The 12,953-nt window shown below is 42.9% G+C and overlaps 1 protein-coding gene across 8 annotated transcripts in view; it reads left to right on the top strand.

Moving 5' to 3' along the window:
• TTC29 (tetratricopeptide repeat domain 29) overlaps positions 1-12,953 on the top strand; it is a 187,088-nt gene that overhangs the window by 11,511 nt on the left and 162,624 nt on the right. For 6 of the 8 annotated variants that reach the window (XM_039539201.1, XM_039539204.1, XM_039539202.1 and 3 more), the window contains 2 exons: positions 35-132; positions 6,057-6,140. In XM_039539201.1, coding sequence (XP_039395135.1) covers positions 35-132; positions 6,057-6,140 — 182 coding nt within the window. Of the gene's footprint in view, positions 1-34; positions 133-6,056; positions 6,141-12,953 lie in introns of those variants that run through there. The other 2 variants (XM_039539208.1, XM_039539209.1) reach the window with 2 other exon arrangements.

The raw sequence follows: 12,953 nt of genomic DNA, 5'->3' as shown, positions 1-12,953 counted from the left end.
ATTTTAAATTTTATGTATATATATATTTTTTTAGTTCAGAATGAGTACTTTGCCTCCTGTGCTGATACAGTGTCCAAAGAGATATCCCAGCCTCGTAGAGCAGATGGTTTGCCCTTCAATAAAACTTGCAAGGTATGTGTGTCTCTTACTGACTTTTGGAAGACTAACAGTTTTGTTGTAAATATGTTCAATCAGATATCTTAAAGAGAAGACAAATTATGGTTTGAGTAGTAGGGATATTTTAAAAAGCAAAAGTTTAAGACAAGAAAATCATCTTTTAGCAAAGTTATATGCACATAATGAATAAAAGGCAATTGAAAGCACAAACTCGTCTTTTTAAGACAGAACAATAAAATCCAAATGATCTTCTTGTCATCTAAAATATAATGTATTGAAAATGTCCATATTTGAATTGGCATCGTCTAATCCACAAGGTTGCCTGCAGTTTCAGTAAAATTGTTAAGTTCAATGAAGTTTCAAGATGCTACTTAGAGAATGAAGAAAAGCTTTCGAACAATCAATGAAGTATGTAAAGGCAGGAGAGATTAGTACCACCATTTTTCGTTGGCATTATGATAGATTTCAAAAGAGCTCTATTTGTGGTATACACCTTCTCCTAAATTTTCAGAAGAGTTCTTTCCTCTTAGTAGGTATTTCTTTGCTAAATCTTTGAAAATGTAATCTTTTGGATTAAAAAAATAAGACTTTATCATTTTGACTTTGCATGGGAAGGAAGCATCCCTATATCTCTCAAAATATAATGTATACAAATTGTCATGAAAAAATTACCAACACTTGATAGGACTAAACCTATTCACCAGACTGAAATACACCAGTGTCTCAAATCACACCCCATACCAAGTCATGTCTCCAGCTACCTGGTCTGCCATTAGTTAGTTGCTCACCACTGCTTAGGTTTGAAGACCCTAGTCTACCACTGGTTGAGTACTGAGATCCCAATTAATGCTGCTCCCCACTCCAAATAAATCAGTTTATGTTGGGTCACAGTAAATTAATGGTAAGCAGCCCCATTTAACCTCCCACAAATCAATTAATTTTAGTCCTAAAAAGAGAGCTCTCTGCATTGAGAGATACATCAAGGCTGAGGTTTTTCTTCCTCCTGGACCAGACTGCAGCATTTAGAGACTGAGAACAGGATGTAGTGAGCTGAGGAGCAGAGAGGCTCCAGCTGGCCTGAAGACCAGCAGTGGCGGGACTCTTGTCTGGTTTAGCAGAGAGCTCTTGTATGGGACAGTCCTTGTCAACATCCTCTAAACAAACAGAGAATTCTGTATGGGATAGATGTGGGGGGAAGGATGGATGGAAGCAGCTTCTTGCCAACCTAGCACAGGGCTCCTTGCTATTGCCACACCCTAGTAGAGTACTCTATTGGGATGGTGGCAGTGAAGCTCCCCATACATAGAATCCTCTGTTGGGATAGTAGGTGCCTTTGTTGGCAGAGTGATTTTGATGTGGGCCCCATATCAACACGTAGATCCCTTTGCTGTGATGGTTTGTCCCCCTTAGAATTCCTTCTGAGGGAGGCAAACTCCAAGTTCCCTCTGTGCCAGAAGGTAGGAGTAGCAGCAATCTCTGGTTATTTTAGTCCTAACAGTAGCAGCCCCTCTCCAGTCTAATGATAGCAGCAGCTTTGGAGCTGTCTCTTTGCAAGCTTCGAAAGATGTCACCACAGTCTGAGTGACACAGGAGCACACCTACTATGGCCACTAGCATTGGGACTCCATAGCAGATCAGTTGGATGCCTCCATTGCCTTCTGTTCCTGAAGCCTCACCCACAATTATTTCTCCTTCGTCCCTCTATCCCCATTGAACCTTTGCTTTCTGGTTCCAGCCATGCTCCCTTGCACCTCAGGCAGCCAGCTTCTTTACCTATCTCAAACCCTCCAACAAACTTATGTTATCCAGCTTCATCCAGATCTGAAACAGGCAGAGGGATGGGTGAAATGTTTAAGTACTTCAGTAGTTCACTTTAGAACTGCCTTCCGAGCCTCTGGCTGTGTACTGAGGCAGCCTTTCAGTGCAATCCAGCCCAATTCACGTCTTGCTGGAGCTGGGGCAGAGAAATGGGTCTGAATCATTTATTCTATGTAGCTCAGGATTCCCTGAGCAAGTCCTGTCTTGCCATTTTCCTTTGAATATTCCACCTTTCACAATGCCCATGCTCCCTTGGCATATACCTACACCCTCTATGTCTCTCCAACTTTGATTAATGTAGCTTACCAATAGATAACCTTTGAATAAATTCTGTTACTATTAACTATCAAAACAGTCCATGGTTGGTTTTACAAGCCTTTGTGTGATTTTTTTAAAGAACTGGATATGGGTATGTGGTGATTTTATTTTGGAAATTAAAGGGAATTTGTTATGGATGTAAGGAATCTGTTACCATGTTTGAGAATTATGATTGAGTGATAAATCATGGGACTGTTAATGTTACTATAACTATTGATTTATTTGATATTTTGTGTCTGCACTGATACAAAATGTTGTTGAGAAACTGACTCTAAGTTACCAGTTTTTGAAGTGGGAATAAGATAAGATTTCAATTGTATTTATCATTCTTTATCTTCGCATGGTTCTGTTTTGTGTAATGTTACAAGGCTGATTTTTTATCTTTGTTGTATGTATAGAGAATGTTTTCAGTAAAAGAAATTAGATAATTTTGCTCTATAAACTGAGGAGGCAAACAATTGTAAAACAGCTGCTTCAAAATGCTAGCAAGTATGGATTGGTCATCAGTAAGAAGATGACAAAACTGATTTTTTTAAAATAAGAAATCAATTTAAAATTAAGTAGAAATCAACTTAAAGAGAAAGAAGATCTTTACATAATCTATTTATGAAATGCGGTGAGTCATGGCAACACTGAAGCTGATTGGTAAAACAAGTGACAACTGGAAGAAAAAGGATAGTGATTCTTACCCAGTTTCACCTCCACCCCATCTCTCAGTTATGACAAAATGAAAATTCTAAATAAGTGCACTTGGCACCTTGAAACAGACTTATAAGACATGGCCAGATAATTTTCACATTTATAATTTTTGTTGCTTTCAATTCTGATTGTTTAGAACACCCTAGTTGGAGCTTTATCTTTTTCCTATTTGGTAGTAATTGAATTGACTCTTGTGTTTTTATGGTGAATAAGCTAATATGGTTCTTCTGTCTTTTCTTTCTTGTTTGTGCACAAACATCATTGATGGTGTCAGCACAGGTCTGAGAGAAATGTTTATTTTTTTCCAGTAGCTTGAATTCTTTATGATTGATATCTGTCTTGGCAGCACCTTTAATACACCACAAAACATTATAGGTCTTTTGTAAACAGTAGCTGATTTGTGAGAGGTGTGTGTGTTCAGTTCTTGGCTATGCTTTTTTTTTTTAACTCGGGAGCACATTCCTCCGTCAGATTAGAATAATTTTAAACCTAGACTACATGACAAGTGCCATTTTAAGCTTTGTGATTATTTTTTGATGTCTATAGAGTGTAGTGTTTAAAAAAAAACCCAAAACATTCCTGAGGTGAGACAACAGACTTTCCATCCATCTCACTGGAGATTATATTTAAATGGTGATTTAAATTAATTTTTGGCTAATTGTGGTGCTTGAATATTGCCTCCTCTAGATATTTTGTGCCTTTTCTTTTTATTTGGAATGTCCCCAAGAACAAGAGGGTTCCTTTTGCAGACCTCCTAAGGTGCATAGTTTCAGGGCATTTGGGTGGTGTCTAGCCAAAGAGTTTTTGTTTTTAATTACATAGTCATGTACTATTTCTGAAATACATATATATATATTGTCTACATTCTTGGCTAAACATGTAGAATCGTGTAATACATCTTTTACATTATTGCACACTATTTGTATTGTTCTAATGGTCCATAATACCTTCATTGATTTAGACACTTAGGTGTAGTCTGCAGACTTTGATTTTGGGTTGTAATTTAGATTATAGTTTGATAATTATGATAAATTATTTTCTTTCTAAGGTCGGTATTTTTATGTAACCAGTAGCACGTTCTATGTGCATGGCCTTTCTTAGGTGCAATTGAGGAATGAGATAGTACACTATCAGGCTAATGTACTTTAAGTGCAGTTAAGGCAGCAATAGTTAAGTATGAGTTGAATTTAAGTGGCCTGTATATGGCAGCAAATTTTCATTTTTTTTGTTTTTGTTTCCTACTTCATAGGGTTGCCAACTTTCTATTGCAGAACACTGAACACCCTAGCCCTGCCCCTTTCCCAAGGCCAAGCCCCTGCTCAGTACATTCCCCTTCTCTTGGTGGATTGCTCTCCCACACCCTCACTCACTTTCACTGGGTTTGGGCAGAGGGCTGGGGTGCAGGCTCCGGCTGGGAGTGCAAGCTCTGGGGTGCAGCTGGGATGAAGGGGTTGGGGTCCAGGCTGGGGGATGTGGCCAAGGGATTCAGGATGTAGGAGGGGGCTGCAGGTGGAGAAAGGGTGTTGGGATGTTGGAGGGGGTACAGGCTCTCGGCTGGGAGTGTGGGCTCGGGGTTGGGGCTGGGGATGAGGGGCTTGGAGTGCAGGAGCAGGCTCCAGGTTTGCAGGGGTTCAGGGCTGGAGCAGGGGGTTGGGGTTTGGGGTTGGGGCATGGGCTTACCTCGGGCGGCTCCTGGTCAGTGGGGCTAAGGTAGGCTCCCTGCCTGTTCTAGCACCGCGCTGCACCCTGGAAGCAGCCAGCAGGTCTGGCTCCTAGGCAGGGGAGCCAGGAGGTCCGCAGGCATCCCCCCCCAGCTCCTATTGGCCACGGTTCCTGGCCAATGGGAGTGTGGGGAGAGGACAGCGCATGGAGCCTCATCCTCTCCCTGCCTAGGAGCCAGACCTGCTGGCCGCTTCCAGAGTGCAGGTTGGTGCCAGAGCAGGTAGGGACTAACTTTCCTTAGACCCGCAGCACCGCTGACTGCACTTTTAACGGCCCGGTCAGAGCTGCCAGGGTTCTTTTTCAACCGGGTGTTCTGGTCGAAAACCGGATACCTGGCAACCCTACTACTTCAGTTTATTATGTACATATACATGATTTTTGTGGCCTTTTTCTAGCATTCATAGAGTAGTAGGCAACACTGCAAAATGTTATCCGGATGTCCGTATAATTATGGAAAAAATATGTCAGAGGGAGAGGATGCAATGAGGTATTATAGACTGCAGTGTAATACATATCCACAAAGGGGCAGAGTTATGGATTTACATACAACAGTGCTTAACCTTGCAATTTTAGTGTTCTCGTCTCATAGTTTTTTATTGAATAAAAGTCAATTCACATTACTGCTATAAAAGTAATATCCTGTAACATGATGCTCTCAGTATATATAAGAAGGCCGCATTGCTTTTATGGTCAGTACACAGTGCCTTTGCAATGCCAGGGCCTTTGTTATGTATGGGATTGGAGGCACAATTAAAGAACTGAAATATTGGCTGAAATTGAATTGTCTGTCAATCCAACTTCCAACCATAGCACTAGATCAGAACACACTGAAGTCAATGGGAATCTTTTTGGTGACTTCAGTAGGTTTGGGCCAGGCCTTTAATGAAGGTCACCCATTAGGATATGCTCTTGAGATTTTTAGATAGGTAAAATTGTCTCTGAGCCTAGATTACACTACGCAGTATATATGTGAGTAAATTTTGTTTTTAAAGAGTCTAGAGTTTGACACTTTGCTTAGTCCAGGCTGTCAAGACAAAAATGTAATGATTCCATTTTGGAAAAAAGTTTGAGTCTAGGGGGTGCTAAACACTGGTTTACCTAACAAAGAACTCTGTAGTGTATATAGAGCCATTGGATAACTGGGTCCCTAAATACCAAAGTCAATTCTGCTTCCCTGCAAAAATAAAGATTTGAATAGCTACAGACCAAAAAGTTAAATGTGATACTTGTAGGTGTTTATAAAATGTGTCTGATACATTACTTTGTCAATATTTCAGTATTTATCTGTCTCTGCGTGGCAATGATAATACATTATACATGCTGCAGACGTCTACTTTAGCACCTCACAGTGTTTCTTTTAATTTTTTTTCATTTAAATTTAGGATTCATTTGATCAAAGACAAAGATGCCATAGATCATTATTTGGCGATGAATATCAAAGGGTTGTCAAAACAAGAGGCTGCTGCGTAAGTATGGCCTTTTTGAGGCATTTTAACATACAGTAAGTTTATTGTTTCCTTTGTTTCTAGTCATCGTATTCAATAAAATCTGAAGTTCCCCAGGCCTTACACCTTCCTGAGTGGAACTTGGAACTTTAAAATAATGTTTCACTTCTACTGATCTTATGTCTATCAAAGCATTTAGTCCTATGGTTTTTTTTAATTTTCATTTTTACTGAGGTTATATCACATTTCAAACATTATAGCTAGGATTGTGTCAGTAATTATATTTGAAATCGTCTTAAAAAAAAAGCCCATGTGAAAACATCTCCTATGGGTCTGAAGTTTTGTGAACGAAAAATAAATGTTCTTGTAATACTGAATTAACATCTAGTCAATACTCACCTCCAAATGCTGATTTTAAGATGCAGCATTTCATATACCATTAATTCTTCAAAAAGCTAATGAATGAAAGCACACTAGATACATTTTTATTTCTTACTGCTGGGATATTTACATTTAAAAGTTACAAAAGACTACAGTTTTTCTGCAGTGCTTTATCAGATCTGGGATTTGGCTCCATCAGAATTAATGAAGGGATCCTAAAAATTTGGAATTACTAGTAGCTTAAAGTGGGATTTATTTCTTTCAGTATTTAAATAATAAAAAGATGCCTCTACAAAGTTAATTAACTAATAATATTGGAACATAACCCCATCAGTGTTAAAACAATCCCTCAATCCAACAGGAGTTGGCCAGATAACCATATTAAAAAAACAAAAGTACTTGTCTCCTCTTCTACATTTCAGGAACATACCCTCAACTCTGTCTCAACACTCTGGCAAATGCATGTCTTTTGCAGCATGCCATGAAGGTTCCCAAATTCAGGCTATTTCTTACCAACGATGTGGAAACACTTATTTTTGGTTGAATACAATAGCCATAGAAATAGATATTTTTGATTATTGAGGGGTGGAGATACATCTTTCCACTAAAACTTCCTGGAGAAAGCACAAGAGATTTTATTTATATCCTTTGGTGCTTCAAACCATGTTCTACCATCCCAAGAGCCTGACTGACAAGAGAATATTGGAAGCTTCCAATGAGACTGGAGAGACAAAGCTTGGGAAAGTTGGATGCCACTAATTGCTGATGGACTGTTTCTCCCAGGAGCTGGCAGGTTGTCATGTTAAAGAGCGGAAAGTATGTGGATCCATTTTAAACCTTGTAGTAATATCTTATGTCTGAAGATGTCACAAGGCATACGTCATATTTTGCAGGAATTTAGAAGGGGGTCTGAATATTAAGAATCCACATGCCTACTATTACTAATGATGACTTGAGGCCTCAGCCTGGTACAGATTTAAGAAGAAAAGGCCCAGTAAGCAAATAAACTGTTGGGTTAAATTATAGCATCCAACAAAGGGTTGGAGGAAGCATCTTAGTTGTTGGGTTTTTTTAGATGTCCCTACTTATTCCATCAATCCTTGTCTGAATCTCTTTACTACATTTCTTCTCCTCTGAGTATCTTAGAATCCCCTCTTCTCTTTCCCCCTCTCCCTCTGTCGTCCATATAAGTGCACACATCAATCACTGTCTTTCTCTGTCTGTCTCTCCCTCTCTCACACACATGGGTAGTCCTTATCCTTCTCATTCTCTCACTGCTTCCAGGATGGAATGGGGGTGTTACCAGGAGGGCCTTCACAAAAACTAGGGAGGATATCACTTGTAGGAGGATGCCCTGGCTAGAAGGAGGGCCAGAGCCAGGAGGATTTGGAGAACCCAGCAATGGGAAAGAAGAGTTGCTACTGAGCCAATAGAGAGGACATACTCCTCAGATGGCTTTGCCTGCACAGTTCAAAGCATTGGAGTTTTCTAGCTCTTTGTTTTCTTAGTGGGTGGAATGGAGGTAGGGGAGAGATCACCAGTGATTGAACCGACCTGTCTAGAACTCTGAAGCTGTTCAGTTTTCAAACATGTTTTTCTCAGTAGTGTTTGAGTTTGACTCGTCTGGTGTTAATGGGGGAACTTTTTCAACCAGCAGAATAAATGTTGCTACTTTTGTTTTTGATGAAGCCAGACTTGTTTTTGATGAAGCCACTCACATTTGCCAGGTGACTCAATAATTGACTTTTTTGATTGTTGACCTTCCTTATCTGTTCCTGAATCTGGGGCTTTTTGTTTGCCCTCTACTTTTGTTCCTAAAGTTAACTCTGGTTTGTGTTAAGCTTATTGTATTGCCATTTCCCCCGACTTTTATTCAGGGTACTCACTTTGAACATGCACACAATGATTAATTTAGGATTGTAAGATATGTGTTACCGAATGTTTTTGTGTTTTTTGTGCCACTTTGTAGGTTGTCTGGATCTAAAAATCTGTAGGTGGGGGATAGTGCTGCTAGGGTGGTGGTGCTGAAATGGGCAGGTGGTTTGGGGAGGAGTCTGTTATGTGGGTGGGGTTGTGCTGCTGGGGTATAGTGAGTAGGGCTGCTGCTGTTGAGTGGTGGTGGGACTGCTGCGAAACTGGGTAGGATCTGGTGATGGTGCTGCTCATGGATGCTGTAGGCTTCTCTTTTCTCATGCCCTCTATTGCTTGACTATATAATGCTCAGCTTCGGGAGTGGGGAAGCACTGCTCCCACCCACCTCCTTGCCTCCTGAGCCAGGGAGGGGAAAGCTCCAGTGTAATGATGTTAGGAGTGAAGAGGGCATAGCAGTAGAAGGAGGCAGGTGTGAACTCCCCCTACCTCTCCTGCCAGGCCACTACTGGGTGTAAGGCCTGGTCTACACTATGAGGTTAGGTCGAATTTAGCCGCATTAGGTCGATTTTATAATGAATGCGTCTACACAACCAACCCCATTCCGCTGACCTAAAGGGCTCTTAAAATGGATTGCTGTACTCCTCCCTGACGAGAGGAGTAGTGCTAAAATCGACCTTCCTGGGTCTAATTTGGGGTAGTGTAGATGCAACGCTGTGCAATTTGATGGCATTGGCCTCTGAGAGCTATCCCACAGTGCTCCAATATGACTGCTCTGGACAGCACTTTCAACTTCAATGCACTAGCCAGGTACACTGGAAAAGCACCAGGAACTTTTGAATTTAATTTCCTGTTTGGTCAGTGTGGTGAGCTTAGCAGAACAGGTGACCATGCAGTCCCAGAATCGCAAACGGGCTCCAGCATGGAGTGAACGGGAGATACTGGATCTGATTGCAGTATGGGGAGAAGAATCTGTGCAGGCCGAACTCCAATCTAGCAGAAGAAATGCTAATATATATATGCCAAAATCGCACTGGGCATGGTGGAGAGGGACACACAGCAGTGCTGCATGAAAATTTAAGGAGCTCAGGCAAGCCTACCAAAAGACAAAGGAGGCAAATGGTCGCCCCGGTTCAGAGCCCCAGACCTACCTCTTCTATGCCATTCTAGGGGGGGACTCTATCAGTACCTCAACACTCTCCATGGACACCTGCAAGGTGGCAGCCTGACGCAACACAGATGAGGATTTTGTGGATGAGGAAGAGGAGGAGGAGAATGCACAGCAGGCAAGCGGAGAATCCATTCTCCCCAGCAGACAGGACTTTTTCCTCACTCTGGAGCCAATACCCTCCCAGGGCCTATTGTTCCCGGACCCCGAAGGCAGAGAAGGCACCTCTGGTGAGTGAACATTTATAACAACACTATAGGGGTAAAAAGCAATTGTGTTTAATGTTTGATTTGCCCTGAAGAATTGGGATGCATTCGCGGCCAGTACAGCTAATGGAAAAGTCTGTTAACATGTCTGGGGATGGAGCGGGAATCCTCAAGGGACATCTCCGTGAAGCTCTCCTGGAGGTACTCTGAAAGCCTTTGCAGAAGGTTTCTGGGAGGGCTGCCTTATTTCATCCTCCACAGTAGTACACTTTACCAATCGTTGCAGCACAAAGCATGGCAGTGAATGGTCCTGGGTTTTGGTCTCATTCATGCAACATTCTGTCTTTATCTTTCTGTATCAGTCTCAGGAGAGTGATATCATTCATGGTCACCTGGTTGAAATAGGGGAAGTTTTGTAAGAGAACAGTAATCCCCTCTGTTTGCTGATCCCTGACACATCAGATCCCGGGCATGCTTGGCTGTTTGTGCTTGGCTAAAAGGGATCATCCCGGAGAATAGCCACAAGGGGGGGGGAGGGGTGTGCTGCACATCCATCCCAAAACCACAGCCCCTCCATTTAAATGGCAACTGTAGCCCCTCCTTTTAAATGGCAAACACAACAGGCATTGGATGCTATGGGAAAGGAGGGCACTGCAGTTTGAAAACATTCCCATATTTATGAACTCGGAACCCCACATATCCTTTGGCTTACCATGGCTGCCTGCAAACTGAATTCTGTTGCCAAGCCATGCGTGATGTCACCATACCAGCAGGCCCTCAATATAAAAGGGAAAATGCGACCTTGTACCTAAAACACATGTGCTGTCTGCTGTGAATTGCTTGATTCACTGTGAAAGTCTCCCTTTTGTTCTCATAAATGTATCTGCTTAAAAGTACTCTCCCTTTTTTCCACCCCTGCAGCTGCAAATGCTTCTATGCTCCCTGAATCAACTTTGTCCCTGAGGTTATCACAGACTAGAAGGCAAAAAAAATGCACTTGCGGTGACATGTTTTCAGAGCTCATGCAATCCTCCCGCACTGAGAGGGCACAACTGAATGCATGGAGGCATTCAGTGGCAGAGGCTAGGAAAGCATACAGTGAGCGTGATCAGAACATGCAGGAGGAGATGCTGAGACTAATGGGGGAGCACATGGACATCATGAGGCTTCTGGTGGAGATGCAGGAAAGGCAACTAGAGTACAGACCACCACTTCAGCCATGCACTCCTTGCCAAGTTCCATATCCTCCTCACCCAGAAACCCAAGAATGCGGGGCGGGAGGCTCCGGGCACCCTGCTACTCAACTCCAGGGGATGGCCCAAGTAACAGAAAGCTGTCATTCAAACAGCTTTGATTTGTAGTGTGACTACAATAAGCAATGTGGCCTTGTCCTTCCCCACCCCACCCTGTTATCAAACCCTTTATACACCCCGGCTTCCTTTTACTAGTCAGCGTTGTCAGTGATCTCAAGTATTTTTTAATAAATAAAGAATGAATGGATTCAGAACAATAGGGACTTTTTTTTCCTGTGCCAGCTGTGGTCAAACGGGGAGGGGGATTAGCTTACAAGGATCTACATTCACCAAAGGAGGTGGGTTTGCATCAAGGAGAAACACACACAACTGTCACATCGTAGCCTGGTCAGTCATGAAACTGTTTTTCAAAGCCTCTGTGATGTGCAGAACACCTCGGTGTGCTCTTCTAATTGCCCTTGTGTCTGGCTGTTCAAAATTGGCCACCAGGCGATCTGCCTCCATCTCTCACCCTGCCATAGACGTCTCCCCCTACTCTCACAGATATTATGGAGCACACAGCAAGCAGCAATAACAATGGGAATATTGCTTTTGCTGAGGTCTAACCTACTCAGCAAACTGCGCCAGCACCCTTTTAAATGTCCAAAGGCACATTCTACCACCATTCTGCACTTGCTCAGCCTATAGTTGAACTGCTCCTTACTGCTGTCCAGGCTGCCTGTGTACGGCTTCATGAGCCATGGAAGCAAGGCGTAGGCTGGATCTCCAAGGATAATTATTGGCATTTCAACATCCCCAATGGTAATTTTCTGGTCTGTGAAGAAAGTCCCTTCTTGCAGCTTTCCGAACAGCCCGGATTTCCGAAAGATGTGAGCATCATGCACCTTTCCCGACCATCCTACATTGATGTTGGTGAAATGGGCCTTGTGATCTACCAGTGCTTGCAACACCATTGAGACGTACCCCTTGTGGTTTATGTACTCTTTGACAAGGTGCTCCGGTGCAAAGATAGGGATATGCATTCCATCTATCACCCCACCACAATTAGGGAACCCCATTGCAGTAAAGCCATCCACTATGACCTGCACATTTCCCAGAGTTTCTACCCTTCTTAGCAGAAGGGTATTGATTGCCCTGGCTACTTGGATCACAGCAGCCCCCATGGTAGATTTGCCCACTCCGAATTGATTACTGACTGACTGGTAGCAGTCAGGCATTGCAAGCTTCCACAGGGCTATCGCCACTCGCTTCTCAACTGTCAGGGCAGCTCTCATCTTGGTATTCCTGTGCTTCAGGGCAAGGGAAAGCAAGTCACAAAGTTCCATGAAAGTGGCCTTATTCATGCAAAAGTTTTGCAGCCACTGGGAATCATCTCATACCTGCAACACCATGCGGTCCCACCAGTCAGTGCTTGTTTGCCGGGCCCAGAATCGGCGTTCCACTGTACTAACCTGCCCCACTGCCGCCATGATATCCCAGTTGCCACATCCCATGCTTTCAGGAATGTCTGTATCCATGTCTTCGTGACAATCTTCCTTGTGCTGGCGGCTCCTAGCTAGGCTCTGCATATACTGCAGGATAATGTGCAAGGTGTTTACAATGCTCACAAAAGCAGTATGTGGCTGAGTGGGCTCCATGCTTGCTGTGCTATGGTATCTGCATGGATAACCCAGGAAAAAAGGTGTGAACTGATTATTTGCCGTTGCTTTCAAGGAGGGAGGGTAGGGAGACTGACGACATGTACCCAAAACCACCTACGACAATGTTTTTTCCCCATCAGCCATTGGGAGCTTAACCCAGAATTCCAATGGGCAGTGGGGACTGTGGAATAGCTACCCACAGTGCACCATTCCATGAGTCGATGCTAGTCAGGGTATTGAGGACACACTCTGCCGACTTAATGCACTTAGTGGGGTCACACACAATCAACTGTATAAAATTGGTTGCTGAAGATCAA

Source organism: Mauremys reevesii, linkage group 5 (assembly GCF_016161935.1).
Source record: "Mauremys reevesii isolate NIE-2019 linkage group 5, ASM1616193v1, whole genome shotgun sequence".
NCBI classification, from domain to species: domain Eukaryota; kingdom Metazoa; phylum Chordata; order Testudines; family Geoemydidae; genus Mauremys; species Mauremys reevesii.
This window is presented reverse-complemented; position numbering and strand designations above follow the sequence as displayed.